The 15,395-nt window shown below is 39.9% G+C and overlaps 1 protein-coding gene and 1 long non-coding RNA gene across 2 annotated transcripts; one reads left to right on the top strand and one right to left on the bottom strand.

The window, feature by feature from the left end:
- Positions 1 to 339: 339 nt before the first annotated feature.
- LOC133575577 (major histocompatibility complex class I-related gene protein-like) lies at positions 340 to 7,269 on the top strand. The gene is made up of 7 exons (XM_061928255.2): positions 340 to 534; positions 1,115 to 1,381; positions 1,556 to 1,834; positions 3,810 to 4,118; positions 4,231 to 4,338; positions 4,437 to 4,454; positions 6,744 to 7,269. Exons 1-7 carry the CDS (start codon positions 477 to 479, stop codon positions 6,785 to 6,787), a joined length of 1,083 nt encoding a protein of 360 aa, XP_061784239.1. The 5' UTR covers positions 340 to 476; the 3' UTR covers positions 6,788 to 7,269.
- A 6,669-nt stretch (positions 7,270 to 13,938) lies between these two features.
- LOC133575623 (uncharacterized) lies at positions 13,939 to 15,015 on the bottom strand. Its single transcript, XR_009811514.2, has 3 exons — positions 14,642 to 15,015; positions 14,425 to 14,517; positions 13,939 to 14,280 (listed from the first exon to the last, which is right to left on the bottom strand). It is a non-coding gene; the product is annotated as an uncharacterized lncRNA (long non-coding RNA).
- Between the last annotated feature and the right edge of the window lie 380 nt (positions 15,016 to 15,395).

Below are 15,395 nucleotides of genomic sequence, written 5' to 3'. Positions count from 1 at the left end.
CATGTTTGACATTTTTATTGTAGTATTTTCAGAATGTGCCGGGGGCCGTTAACAAATTAGCTGGGGGCCACGAATGGCCCTCGGGCCGCCCTTTGGACATGCCTGGCTTAGACGCTACAATATGACTTATGTAAAAGGTTCATCTTGTTGTTGTGTATTGTTCCTATAAAGTGTGTGTGTGTATTATAATAAAGCTGCTTCAAAAAACATGACGTCACCCTCGCTAGAATCACTTTTATTCTTGTAATGATGATATGACTTTTATTTTGTTAATATTCATGTGTTAGCTGCGTTGCTGTCAAATATTTGTCTCCTCCTCCAGAAAGTTCTTTCAAGTCACGTGATTTTATAGAAGCTCGTTTCCGCCTTGGCGTCCATTTCATGTTTACTCGTCAAGCAAGTTGTCGTCGCCTTGCTTTTCTCTGAGGATTAAAACTAGAAACTTTTTTTATTGACTTCGGCACTTGTGACATTTAATGATGAACTTGCTTTTCTTCTTTCTCCTAGTTGTACAAACACACAGCGTGACGCCTGGTAAGTCCACTTTCTTTACAACTTTATACACCTCATTCCTACATGCTCATTTCATAAAAGAAAGGAAAGAGAAAAAGAAAAAAGTTCTCAAACTGATAACATGAAAGATTAACTCTTAAGTCTAAAAAGTGACTTTAAATGTTTCTTAAATGCTTTTACTGGGAATAGTCCTAATATTTAAATGAAGAGTATTATAATATTGTTGTTGTATTCCATTGTAAACATTCCATAAGGCGCTGCTATATTTCCATGCTTTGGCAGTGACATCACTAGTTTGAACTTCCCCTCACCTAGAAAAACTACTTTTACTTCTCTGCTAGCAATAATGTCATATATTTATTTGACACTTACGGTTGTAGAAGGAAATAAGTCCAGTTATTCATGTGTGTGGTCTTAAAGTGAGGTATAAATATGAAGTCAAAGACAAACGCTGTTATTGTCTCTTAGAACAGGAAGTGATTGTTTACTGTGAGAAGCAGCAGTGTTTGAAGTTGAAATGAAGACAGCATCATTTCAAATAGGAATTGTTCAACATGAAACTAAAGAATCAAATGTTGTTTTTATGCCTTTTGTCTTTCAGTGATTCATTCACTCAAGTATTTCACCACTGCATCCTCTCAAGTTCCAAACTTCCCAGAGTTTGTGAGTGTTGGTTATGTTGATGAAGTTGAGATTAGTTACTATGACAGCAACATCAGGAAAGCAGAATCCAAACAGGACTGGATGAACAAAATCACAGCAGAGGATCCAAACTACTGGCAGAGAGAAACAGAGAAGAATGTTGTTATAGAACATGTCTCCAAAACCAACATTGAAATAGCCATGAAGCGTTTCAACCAAACTGGAGGTTTGTTTATGTTGAACTTTCTACTATTCTAATATATTTGATATGTTTATACTGTATTAAAAACACACATTACTGCACTGATATACCTTGTCTCTGTCCATCCCATAATAACCTACAACAAAGACATGTTGTGTGTTAGTTTCACTCTGCTTTACAACACTTTGTGTCTCTCAGGTGTTCACACTTACCAGGTGATGACAGGATGTGAATGGAATGATGAGACTGATGAGGTTAAAGGTTGGAGGCAGTTCAGTTATGATGGAGAAGATTTCATATCGTTGGACATGAAGACATGGACATTTACTGCAGCAAAACAACAAGCTTTCCCCTCCAAACTCAAGTGGGACCAAGACATATTTCTACTAGCCGACAATAAGTATTATCACACTGAGGAATGTCCTTCTTACTTGAAGAAGTATGTGGAGTATGGGAAGAAGGTCCTAATGAGAACAGGTAGAAGCACACCTTGTACTTTCACCTTTTAACATGTTAGCACTCCCCCTATAGGAACATTACTGACATTACACTCTGTCTCTTTATACTCTTTTCTCTTCACCTCCTTTTCTCTCCATCTTTATCTCCATTCTCTCCATTTCTTTTCATATTTACCTCCATTCTCTCCTTTTCTCTCCATCTTTACCTCCATTCTCTCCTTTTCTTTTCATATTTACCTTCATTCTCTCCTTTCCTCTTCATCTTTACCTTCATTCTCTCCTTTTCTCTCCATCTTTACCTTCATTATCTCCTTTTCTCTCCATCTTTACCTTCATTTACTCCATCATTACTTCATTCTCGCCTTTTCTATTTCTTTACCTCCATTTTGTCCGTTTCTCTCCATCTTGACCTCCATTCTCTCCTTTTCTCTTCATCTTTACCTCAGTTTTCTCCTTTTTTCTGCATCTTTTCCTTATTTTCTCTCATCTTTCCCTTCATTTTTTCCTTTTCTCTCCATCTTTACCTCCATTCTCTCCTTTTATCACAATCTTTATATTTTATTCTCACCTTTTCTTTCCATCTTTACCTTCATTTACTCCATCGTTACTTCATTCTTGCCTTTTCTCTTTCTTTACCTACATTTTCTCCTTTTTTCTCCATCTTTACCTCCATTTTGTCCGTTTATCGCCATCTTTACCTTCATTGTCTCCATTTCTCTCCAACTTGACCTTTTATTCTCTCCTTTTCTCTCCATCTTTACCTTCATTCTCTCCATCTTTACCTCAAATGTTCTTCTTTTTTCTGCATCTTTGCCTTCTTTTCGCTAATCTTTCCCTTCATTTTCTCCTTTTCTCTCCATCTTCACCTCCATTCTCTCCTTTAATCACCATCTTTACATTTTAATCTCACATTTTCTCTCCATCTTTACCTCCATTCTCTCCATTTCTCTTTATCTTCATTCTCTCCTTCTCTCTCCATCTTTACCTCCTTTCTCTCCATCTTTACCCCCATTCTCTCTTTTTCTCTCCATCTTTATCTTCATTCTCTCCTTTTCGCTCCATCTTTTCCTCAATTTTCTCCTTTTTTCTGCATCTTTTCCTTCTTTTCTCTCATCTTTCCCTTCATTTTTTCCTTTTCTCTCCATCTTCACCTCCATTCTCTCCTTTTATCACAATCTTTATCTTTTATTCTCACCTTTTCTTTCCATCTTTACCTTCATTTACTCCATCGTTACTTCATTTTCGCCTTTTCTCTTTCTTTACCTACATTTTCTCCTTTTTTCTCCATCTTTACCTTCATTGTCTCCTTTTTTCTCCATCTTTACCTTCATTCTCTCCTTTTCTCTCCATCTTTACCTCAAATGTTCTCTTTTTTCTGCATCTTTGCCTTCTTTTCTCTTATCTTTCCCTTCATTTTCTCTTCTCTCCATCTTTACCTCCATTCTCTCCTTTTATCACCATCTTTACCTTTTAATCTCACATTTTCTCTCCACCTTTACCTCCATTCTCTCCATTTCTCTTTATGTGCATTATCTCTCTTTCTCTCTCCATCTTTACCTCCTTTCTCTCCATCTTTACCTCCATTCTCTCTTTTTCTCTCCATCTTTACCTTCATTCTCTCCTTTTCCCTCCATCTTTACCTCAATTTTCTCCTTTTTTCTGCATCTTTGCCTTCTTTTCTCTCATCTTTGCCTTCATTTTCTCCTTTTCTCTCAATCTTTACCTCCATTCTCTCCTTTTATCACCATATTTACCTTTTATTCTCACCTTTTCTCTCCATCTTTACCTTCATTCTCTCCTTTTCTCTCTCTCTTTACCTACATTTTACCTCCTTTTTTTTCTATCTTTACCTCCATTTTGTCCATTTATCTCTATCTTTACCTTAATTGTCTCCTTTTCTCTCCAACTTTACCTTTATTCTCTCTCTTTCACTCCATCTTTACCTCCATCTTCTCTCCACGTCATCCTCCATTCACATGTCACTTCCTGTGCAGAGCTTCCAGAGGTGTTCCTCCTCCAGAAGACGCCATCCTCTCCGGTCACCTGCATGGCGACAGGTTTCTACCCCGACCTAGCCGACTTGTTTTGGAGGAAAGACGGCGAGCAGATCTTCGAGGACGTGGAGCACGGAGAGCTGCTCCCCAACCACGACGGAACCTTCCAGATGTCGGTGGAGCTGAAAGTGGAGGTGACGGCCGAGGTGGAGGGCAAGTACGAATGTGTGTTCCAGCTGTCTGGCGTCAAGGAGGACCTGGTCACCAAGCTGGAGAGAAGAAGCATCCTGAGCAACGCAAGCCATGAAGGTGAGAAAGACACATCTAGGACATGTTGAATAGTGTCAATGTAACCACCTGATGTTCCTTCATGTGACTTATGAAGCAGCTGTCAAACAAATAAACCATACCATACCAACAGGCAACGTGAGCGTCACTGCCACGCTGGCGGTCCTCGCTGTGGTGGTCCTCCTGGCGGCCGGCATCTTCATCATCATCTTCATCATCAAGCGTCGCCGAAGCAGACAAGGTGAGGGACACAAATGTTTCCTCTTTCAGGAAGACGCGAAAAAGTCTCTGCCTTCATTCATGAGATGTGAATTTCACCTGCTTTCTCTTTCATTTCAGCCGAATACGATCCAGCTGGTAAGTAAAACATCTTCTCTTTCTTGGAAACCATAACAATAAACAAAGCAGTGGTGAAGCATCACTCACACACTTTGTAAGTTTACCCCCACAAAGATTGAAGTTATTAATATCATTTATTACATATTCATCTTTGTTATACACCTTTATGTCAGGTATATTCCATATAATATTGACTTTCTGTTTCTGTTACCACCAAAATTCTGGATTGTTGGTATCTTTGTAAGGGTCAACTTGCAAACTTCCTGTTTTAAGGTGTGATGTAGACACGTGTTACAAGTTCAGCAGGAAAATAAAAGCTTCCCTCCATTAGGAGTAGCTTGATACTCGTGTAAGCGCACGCAATAGAAAGTATCACAGCCAACTTTTGATGAGTCGTCATGATAACGAACATTAAGGGCCTGATCTACTAAAGGTTTGTGTGTAGTAAAATATGTGCAAACCTGATCTAATTAATTTGTGTGCAGAGTCTCTGAAATGAGCAAAATAGAGAGCGCAATCCATTAAGCGTGTCTGTCTTCATGTATGTGCAGAATATATGCTGATTATCAATCCCCCACAATAGTAGGAGGAGGAGATACAAATGTAACTAAATGAGGCAATTCCTGAAGGAATTGCGTGTGAATGCTCCAATGCTGAAGTTGAACTGAAATGCTGACAGAATGTAGTATGAATGTAAGAATAGAAGAAAGTTTGAATGTTGAAGAGTTTGAATTCCCAGGAAAACCGGAATTTGGTTTGAAACTTGGGAAAGTGTTAGTTTGAATGTCCAGGATGAGAGGAATGTGTTAATGTTGAAATGCTTTGAATAGATTGAAACATGTGGGAATTGCGCAACTTGGAAAAATGTCCCATTCATTTCAATGGGAACTTCCTGGAAAATTGGGATTTTTTTAGGAAATGATTAGGAGCATGAATATCCTGAATGAGCTGAATTTGTTGGTGTTGGAATTGTTTGAATAGGGCAAAACATTGAAAAATAGTAAATGGTATTCGGCAATTTGTTGGAAAATGGTAAAAAAAATCTTGAATGAGTTGAAATGGTTGGTGTTGGAATTTTTCAAATCGGTCGAGAAATGTTGAAATAGTAACATGTTGAATTGAGAAATGGTATTCCTGGAATTAGTTTTTTGTCCTGATTAAGAGGAATGTTTTGACAGTAGAATGGTTGAAATGCGTTGAAAAATGTGAAAGGAGTAGTCGCCAGAAAAAAGGGTGGAAATGGGGCTTTGGAAAACCAGGAATTGTGGAAAATCCTGGAATTTTTTTTAACTTGGAAAAAAGGGAAATTTGAATTTCCAGGATGGTGGAATGTGTTGAAGGTGGAATGGTTTAAATAGGTAGAAAAATGTGGAAACGGTGGAAGTTTGAAAAATGGCCAATTCATTTGGAATGGGGAAAATGTCCTGGAAAATCTGGAATTCTGGGAAATCTTGGAATTTTTGGAATTTGTCAAGGGAAAGCCCGCGATTCCCGAATAGGCTGAACAGTTTGAAGTTGGAACGGTTTGATTCGGGTGAAAAATATGGAAGGTAGAACGCGCCAAAATCTTAACAAGAAGAAGAAGTTTAATAATAAATAGATGAATTTTGGTGTAGAAAACCATATTAGTGAATGTTTGGAGCATTCACACAATTATTTAGCATCTCACACAGAACAGACTCAAGAATAAAGATCAAGAAGCCAGTAAAAAAGAAGAAGATGAAATGGGCAAAGTGAAAGGAAACAGAGGCAGGGCACTAAGCTATCCATACACTTGGGTAAAACGGAATCCATCCTGTTTGGGTCCCACATCAACCTTAAGAAAGTCAATGACTTCACTATAAAAGTGGGTGACATTGTTATCACCAGGAAGGATGAGGTCACCTACCTAGGTTCCATTCTAGAGCATGTCTTTCCTGTGATAAAATGGCAACCAAGGTAATCAAAAAGGTCAACCAACGAACGAGATTTCTCTCTAGAATCTACTACTACCGCAACCTACTAATAAAAGTCTCAATCAATCAATCAATCAATCAATAATGGGACACTTAGGTGACTAAGACACTGGAGGGCTGGTTGCACATGAGCCTTGAAGCCAAGCTTAACCTGTTTGGAGACTTAGTCTTAGACTAGTCAGGAAGTAGAAGAGCAGAATTCTGCTTCTTGATGCTTCTGATTGAATTGACAGCTGCAAAGATGTGATATGAGTGAAGATGCACCTTCTGGATGGACTTCCTTCACCAGAGTGAGGTGTTGGCTCTGCATGAGCAGCGTAACCAGCTCACGGTGCGTTTTGTGCTCCCACAGCTGGTGACGCTGGTAACGAGCTCTCAGAGAGACGTGAAGGCTGAAGGCTGAGTGAGACACAGTGAGGACTTTTCTTTTTCATGCACCTCCAAATGTTCTTCTGACTTTGTGTGAAGATGATGTTCAACTTGGCTCTCACTCTGCCACATGCTAACATCTGCACTTGGATTCACCTGCTTTTGTTGGGAATGTGCTGAGTCATCTTCTTCCTCCAGGATGCTTTGTGCACTGGAACACAGAGAGATGTCTCCATCGCTGAGGGACCTCATCACACTTGGACGTTTCTTTCACATCTGCACTAATTGCTCCTCATCTCATCCATCATGTCTTCTTTGGGTGTTTATGGCTGAGAAAACACCTTCAATCTGCATTTTTCAACAATATTTTGCCAGTGAATCATGTTGATGTTGATCTTTGTGTCCATGTAGTTGTGATGTCATCATTTGGGGCTCACGTGTCATCACATTGACAAGGATGTCTTCTTTCCTTTTCAAACCAATAGACAGCTGCTTATCAGTGAATATCACCTTGTGTCACATGTCATCATTATTTTTACAAATATTTTGGAACAATAGCACAATTTTTCGGTACTTTTTTATGTTAATGTTAATTGTTTGATAATCAATTTTTTGTTGTAACATTTAAGAATGATGATTATGAGAACTGCTGTCCAGTTGTTATATCTTGTTTTCTGGTTACATTAGTCTCATTTGCAATGCAGTTGCACTTCCAAGACCATTAGATGGCAGCACTGTATAACTATTTATGCTATGTTATCAAACTAGAAAGTAGCTTTTTTTCAGGAAGATGAATTTGTTAGGTTGCGCCCTACAAAGTGTCAATACTGTAAGTATTGTCGTCATTGCACAAAACTGTAAAATTCTAACTATATTATTAGTTATTGTTTCCTTTACCAAATCAAAGGTGTTGAAATCGCCATGTAAAATCGCTCATGCTAATAGTCGCCTGTCTATGGCTAATCCTATGTAAATTAGCATTAAGCTAGCGCATTTTGAAAGGGTGTAGCATTACTTTACGTTTGAGCGTATTTTTTATTAAGCACACTTTGTTGGTGTTGAAAATGGCAAGGTGACTTAGAGGGAGTTTGGCTGAGTCCGGCCTGAGTGCTGCTTGAGTGATTGTTTACGTGTTTAGTCTGAAACCAGACATGACCAGTCTGAAACCGGACATGACGTCACATGCAACAAAGGTATCGAACTACGGCACCGTTTGATTTTACGTGAATTGATAGTACCGAGGGAATTCGGTCATTACCTACAAAAGTACTGAATTGGGTAGCCAACCCTACCAGTTAGTGTGACGGAGGGGGACAGTGACACAAGATTTTTATGACAAAGCGTTGTGAAATATATTTATATATTTTTTTAAATATTTGTTGTTTTTCCTTTATTTTGCATAGTCATATTTTTGCTTGATTGCCAAACATGCCGAGGATGTCATTTGGGAAGTAAACAAGGTAGGCCGTTCATATACTCTTGATATTCAGTGTTTTATGTGTACTATGTTTCATGTACATTCTGGGTGTTTTATTCAGTAAAAACTTGTCAAATACAATTCTGTGTTGGAGGTGGTTTGTCATTACACACATGATAACACTTTCAGCTTGCAGTCATGCAAAACAAGTGTCAAATGTCTCAAGTATTCCTGTCAAAAAGACACAAGCACATACAGCAGATTGTGAGACACTTTTACAGATAAAATAAGATTTTTTTTCTCAGGTGTTTGAATTATTTAGTGTGAATTTGGTGTTGCCAACCGTCTCTTGAAAAACAGAATTAGAATGAAAAACAAAAGTACGTGTCACGTAATGAGCCTAAAAGGGGCAAACTTTGTCTCGTGTTATTGCCGTTCAGTTTCAGTTCAGTTTATGTGGAACATGCATACGATACATGTAATGCATCACATATTTCCAGTTGTTTCATGACAGCACGTCTGAAAAGGAGTAGGAAGAAGCAGAGCTTACTTAATCCTACCCCTTTTCATATCATAGCAATTTTATCCCATTTCCTTGTTCTCTGTAACAGAACAGTGAATAAATAATTAATCTACCATAGTAAGTTAACAAATATTAAATACATAAATAATAAACTTATGAGCACAACTATATATATATATATATATATATATATATATATATATATATATATTTTTATATATATATATATATATATATATATATATATATATATATATATATATATATATATATATATATATCAGAGGTGGGACCAAGTCATTGTTTTGCAAGTCACAAGTAAGTCTCAAGTCTTTGCCCTCAAGTCCGAGTCAAGTCCCGAGTCAAGACAGGCAAGCCCCGAGTCAAGTCCAAAGTCAAGACTGGAAAGTCTCAAGTCAAGTCCTAAGTCCTGCATTTTGAGTTTCGAGTCCTTTCAAGTCCTTTTAACCACAGACTAATATATTAACACAGATTGTGTATGCTTTTCAAACGCTGTATTTATTTATTAAAACAAGTGCATTTTAAATTGCAGGAAAGAAAATTGTGCTGACATTGTACTTCATAATAGCACTATTAACCAGTCATTTTAAACATTAACTCATTCCTTTACAGAACAAACACATTGAAAAATAAAGTGCAAATGTACTTATTTGTACAAAAGTGTTAACATTGAAAAAACATGACATATACGTGAACATAACAAAAAAGTTGTACTTTTTATATGTCAGGGCCCTATGCTGCATTGCATTCGCAAAAGACCAAATTAGCCAAGAGTCTGTCAGTCATTTGTGCACGATGGGGGCGTAGTATGATGCCACCATGGCTGAAAACTCGCTCCACTGGAGCACTGGAGGCAGGCACCGCCAAGACTCTCATGGCCACTCGTAACAGTGAAGGAAGAGTCTTCATGTTCAATGCCCAGAACAAAAGGGGGGGGAGAATTTTTTTGGGTTGGTGCACTACTTGTAAGTGTATCTTGTGTTTTTTATGTTGATTTAATTAAAAAAAGAAAAAAAAAAAATAATAATTCTTGTGCGGCCCGATACCATTTGATCCACGGACCAGTACCGGGCCGCGGCCCGGTGGTTGGGGACCACTGAGGTAAACAACCAACAGTATGTCAGAAAGCTAGCTAAAACGGTACACATATTCATAATATAGTATACATTTTAACTGACCTTTATTTTACTATTTTTGTCTTTTTTTAGGTGGCTAAAATACGCGGTGCTGCTGACCGCCGTCTAACGTTACGTGTGATATATTGACTAACGTAACCCTGCTTAAAAAAAATCACTGAACAAAAAGTATGAATAAGGTAGTGAACTGCAACAGATTCCCGTGTTTGCAATAACGTTATAACGTTAGCAGTGAGTTTGCAGCCTCACTGATTTAACTACACAGCAAATAAAAGTCACGTTACTTAGCCAATAAACGTTATCTTACATTCAAAACTTACCCTTCTTTGTGCAACTTCAAATGCCGGACGAAGTTGGAAGTTGTTGCCTCTCCATCAGTAATTTTCGAACCGCATGTGTTGCATACTGCAAACCGTTTTGTGTTGACCACCTCGTAATTTTTATACCCAAACAAAATTATTTTAGGTATCATTTTTTGTTCACTGGCGTGTGGTTTGGACATGTCTTCTTCGTTGGTTGTCCTGCAATTTGATTGGATGAATGCTGTGTGATGAAAACAAAGTAGATCTAATTTGATTGGCTGTTGTACTGAGAGCACACCAGCTGACACACGCAACGCTGATAGACAAGTACACGATGAAAAATACGGAGCGCTCCCGAATAACTTTTTCATCTTTGGGTTTTGGGGAAAGTAGCAAGTCATGTCAAGTCATGTCAATTCAAAAGGCTCAAGTCCAAGTGAAGTCACAAGTCATTGATGTTAAAGTCTAAGTCGAGTTGCAAGTCTTTTTACATTTTGTCAAGTCGAGTCTAAAGTCATCAAATTCATGACTCGAGTCTGACTCGAGTCCAAGTCATGTGACTCGAGTCCACACCTCTGCTCATCAACACTTGACTTGTCTGTCTAATGGTACGTCCCTGGGTCTGATCAACACTTTACTTGTCTGTCTAATGGTACGTCCCTGGGTCTGATCAACACTTGACTTGTCTGTCTAATGGTACGTCCCTGGGTCTGATCAACACTTTACTTGTCTGTCTAATGGTACGTCCCTGGGTCTGATCAACACTTGACTTGTCTGTCTAATGGTACGTCCCTGGGTCTGATCAACACTTGACTTGTCTGTCTAATGGTACGTCCCTGGGTCTGATCAACACTTGACTTGTCTGTCTAATGGTACGTCCCTGGGTCTGATCAACACTTTACTTGTCTGTCTAATGGTACGTCCCTGGGTCTGATCAACACTTTACTTGTCTGTCTAATGGTACGTCCCTGAGTCTGATCAACACTTTACTTGTCTGTCTAATAGTACGTCCCTGGGTCTGATCAACACTTGACTTGTCTGTCTAATGGTACGTCCCTGGGTCTGATCAACACTTTACTTGTCTGTCTAATGGTACGTCCCTGGGTCCGATCAACACTTTACTTGTCTGTCTAATGGTACGTCCCTGGGTCTGATCAACACTTGACTTGTCTGTCTAATGGTATGTCCCTGGGTCTGATCAACACTTTACTTGTCTGTCTAATGGTACGTCCCTGGGTCTGATCAACACTTGACTTGTCTGTCTAATGGTACGTCCCTGGGTCTGATCAACACTTGACTTGTCTGTCTAATGGTACGTCCCTGGGTCTGATCAACACTTTACTTGTCTGTCTAATGGTACGTCCCTGGGTCTGATCAACACTACTTGTCTGTCTAATGGTACGTCCCTGGGTCTGATCAACACTTTACTTGTCTGTCTAATGGTACGTCCCTGGGTCTGATCAACACTTGACTTGTCTGTCTAATGGTACGTCCCTGGGTCTGATCAACACTTGACTTGTCTGTCTAATGGTACGTCCCTGGGTCTGATCAACACTTTACTTGTCTGTCTAATGCTACGTCCCTGGGTCAACACTTGACTTGTCTGTCAAAAAGTACGTCCCTGGGTCAACACTTTACTTGTCTGTCTAATGGTACGTCCCTGGGTCTGATCAACACTTTACTTGTCTGTCTAATGGTACGTCCCTGGGTCTGATCAACACTTGACTTGTCTGTCTAATGGTACGTCCCTGGGTCTGATCAACACTTTACTTGTCTGTCTAATGGTACGTCCCTGGGTCTGATCAACACTTCACTTGTCTGTCTAATGGTACGTCCCTGGGTCTGATCAACACTTTACTTGTCTGTCTAATGGTACGTCCCTGGGTCAACACTTTACTTGTCTGTCTAATGGTACGTCCCTGGGTCTGATCAACACTTTACTTGTCTGTCTAACGGTACGTCCCTGGGTCTAATCAACACTTTACTTGTCTGTCTAACGGTACGTCCCTGTGTCTGATCAACACTTCACTTGTCTGTCTAATGGTACGTCCCTGGGTCTGATCAACACTTTACTTGTCTGTCTAATGGTACGTCCCTGGGTCAACACTTTACTTGTCTGTCTAATGGTACGTCCCTGGGTCTGATCAACACTTTACTTGTCTGTCTAACGGTACGTCCCTGGGTCTGATCAACACTTTACTTGTCTGTCTAACGGTACGTCCCTGGGTCTGATCAACACTTGACTTGTCTGTCTAATGGTACGTCCCTGGGTCTGATCAACACTTGACTTGTCTGTCTAATGGTACGTCCCTGGGTCTGATCAACACTTGACTTGTCTGTCTAATGGTACGTCCCTGGGTCTGATCAACACTTTACTTGTCTGTCTAATGGTACGTCCCTGGGTCTGATCAACACTACTTGTCTGTCTAATGGTACGTCCCTGGGTCTGATCAACACTTTACTTGTCTGTCTAATGGTACGTCCCTGGGTCTGATCAACACTTGACTTGTCTGTCTAATGGTACGTCCCTGGGTCTGATCAACACTTGACTTGTCTGTCTAATGGTACGTCCCTGGGTCTGATCAACACTTTACTTGTCTGTCTAATGCTACGTCCCTGGGTCAACACTTGACTTGTCTGTCAAAAAGTACGTCCCTGGGTCAACACTTTACTTGTCTGTCTAATGGTACGTCCCTGGGTCTGATCAACACTTTACTTGTCTGTCTAATGGTACGTCCCTGGGTCTGATCAACACTTGACTTGTCTGTCTAATGGTACGTCCCTGGGTCTGATCAACACTTCACTTGTCTGTCTAATGGTACGTCCCTGGGTCTGATCAACACTTTACTTGTCTGTCTAATGGTACGTCCCTGGGTCAACACTTTACTTGTCTGTCTAATGGTACGTCCCTGGGTCTGATCAACACTTTACTTGTCTGTCTAACGGTACGTCCCTGGGTCTGATCAACACTTTACTTGTCTGTCTAACGGTACGTCCCTGGGTCTGATCAACACTTGACTTGTCTGTCTAATGGTACGTCCCTGGGTCTGATCAACACTTTACTTGTCTGTCTAATGGTACGTCCCTGGGTCTGATCAACACTTTACTTGTCTGTCTAATGGTACGTCCCTGGGTCTGATCAACACTTTACTTGTCTGTCTAATGGTACGTCCCTGGGTCTGATCAACACTTTACATGTAACCAGTGCCGGCCCAAGCCTCCATGGGGCCCTAAGCAAAATTAGATTTTGGGGCCCTCTATTTCTGCCAATAATTTTGATTGATCATTCACACACCTACTATAAACTCATTGCGGCTCTGGCAGTGTTGTTTACATTATCCTATTGTCAGCCTGGCATGTCTTTACAAATGACATGTCATTTATAAAGATATGGGGGTGGCCCAGTTTATAACATATATAATACCAATGAATGAACGAATGATGTCCAGAGTGCCACATATGGTTCCTAATCTTAAAATGTAGAAAACATTCAGCTACAAGAGTGGCCTGGGGTTGAACAGTCCAAGTGATAAAGCTTTGCATTTACGGTAAAAGTGTCATCTTGTCTCATCAGTCTTGTACATATTAGTCTTTAATTACTAGTTTATATTTTTAGTTAATTGTTCATATTTAATGTTTACTTTGTACAAAGAGAGCGCAGTCTACTGAAGTTAAATTCTCAATAGTTTTCCCCTTTGAAAGACGCAAGGGAAATTCCTTCCATTTCACCATGTTGCTACAATGATCTTCACTGTTTTCATGCTGTTTCAGCAGTGCACCTATGTTGACCCAATCCAGCTGTCCCTCGGCTGCCAGTTTTTAGGACTTTTTGGAAAATAATTTGCAGCAAAAGCAATAGACTGCATCTTTACTTCTTGAATAAGTCAGCCAGCTACGCTTGACTTTTTCCCCATTGACTAGCTGTCTGTAGGTATAATGATAATGAAAACTTCGGCCATCATGCCGTTTGGGGAATGAAAAGTTCTCCTTAATAGACAGTGGTCCTCTGATCACCTGCTCAGTCCTGTCTGAATCTGAGAGGAAAGAAGGCCACTCAGCTGGGTCAACTGGCGGAGCTGATGATGGTCCATGGTGTGAAGGGGACGTTCTGGTGGAAGTTGCTGAGGAAGTGACCAAAGAAAGACAATGACTAAAAAAGAAGGACCTATAAGGTCATTAAATTGCACTGTTGGACATAATTATTAATCTCAGAATGTTCTGCAGTACAATGAGCAATTACAAAGGGTGTTTTGCAGTTAACTTACTAGATAAATCAGCTGTGGTTTCAGACATGGAGGGGACAGTGGGCACAGAGGGTGGAGGTGTGTGAGAGAGCACTGTAGAGGATGGAGATGGACCTAAGATGAAATACATACATATAGGCACACATATTAATGAGATACTTTGACTATATTCATTTCCCTTCAAGTGTAATGTTTATACTAAGAAATTAAATGTATACCGTGACAGTCTTTTCCTCACCTGATTCATCACTCACAGTTGAGCCTGAGGATGTGGACTGGCTCTGGGCTGATTCTGTGCCTCCAAAGTATTTTAACAATGCTCCTGGGGAAGTTTCACATAACTTATGAGTTGATGTAAAAAATAATGTTTATTTTACTCAAATAAATTACCGTGCTCTGCTGCAAACAATTTGTGCAAACAACATATCTCACTAGTAACCTGATGCTAAAAACATATTGCTAGCACCTGATGCTAAAAACATATTGCTAGCTAGCTAACGTCACCTAGCTAAAGCTAATTACAGCTACAAATCTCTTTGATAAACTTTTTATTACCAAGTCATGCAAACATACCTTTATCATGGCATTTTTTCTCCTCTTCCACTTTCTTCTTCTTCCTTTTTTCTGCACCTGAGGGATATGTCCTTTTTTGTGACATTGTTTTGCCTCTATCTGCGCTTTTGATGCCAAGTGCGCACTGGCATTGCACGGCGGGCGGCAAACGTCACAGGTGCAGCAGAGGCGCAGTTTTACATTTAAAGAGAGGCAGGAAGAATCACTAGGCCTAGATCAGCAGCAGCACTCTGTTGACCTAAAATTGTGTTTTTGTACAATAATATATCTTTGATCATTTAGAAATCATCAGTCAGACTCGTACATGCAAAAAATAAAAAATAAGAAATTTTTGTTAATTGCTTTTGGGGGCCCCCTGGTGGCCGCGGGGCCCTAAGCAAGCGCTTAGTACGCTTATGCCTTGGGCCGGCTCTGCATGT

The sequence above is a fragment of the Nerophis lumbriciformis genome, linkage group LG33 (genome assembly GCF_033978685.3).
Source record: "Nerophis lumbriciformis linkage group LG33, RoL_Nlum_v2.1, whole genome shotgun sequence".
In the NCBI taxonomy this organism is placed as follows: Eukaryota; Metazoa; Chordata; class Actinopteri; order Syngnathiformes; family Syngnathidae; genus Nerophis; species Nerophis lumbriciformis.
Note: the sequence above shows the minus strand (reverse complement) of the source record. Positions and strands in the feature narration are given on the sequence as shown.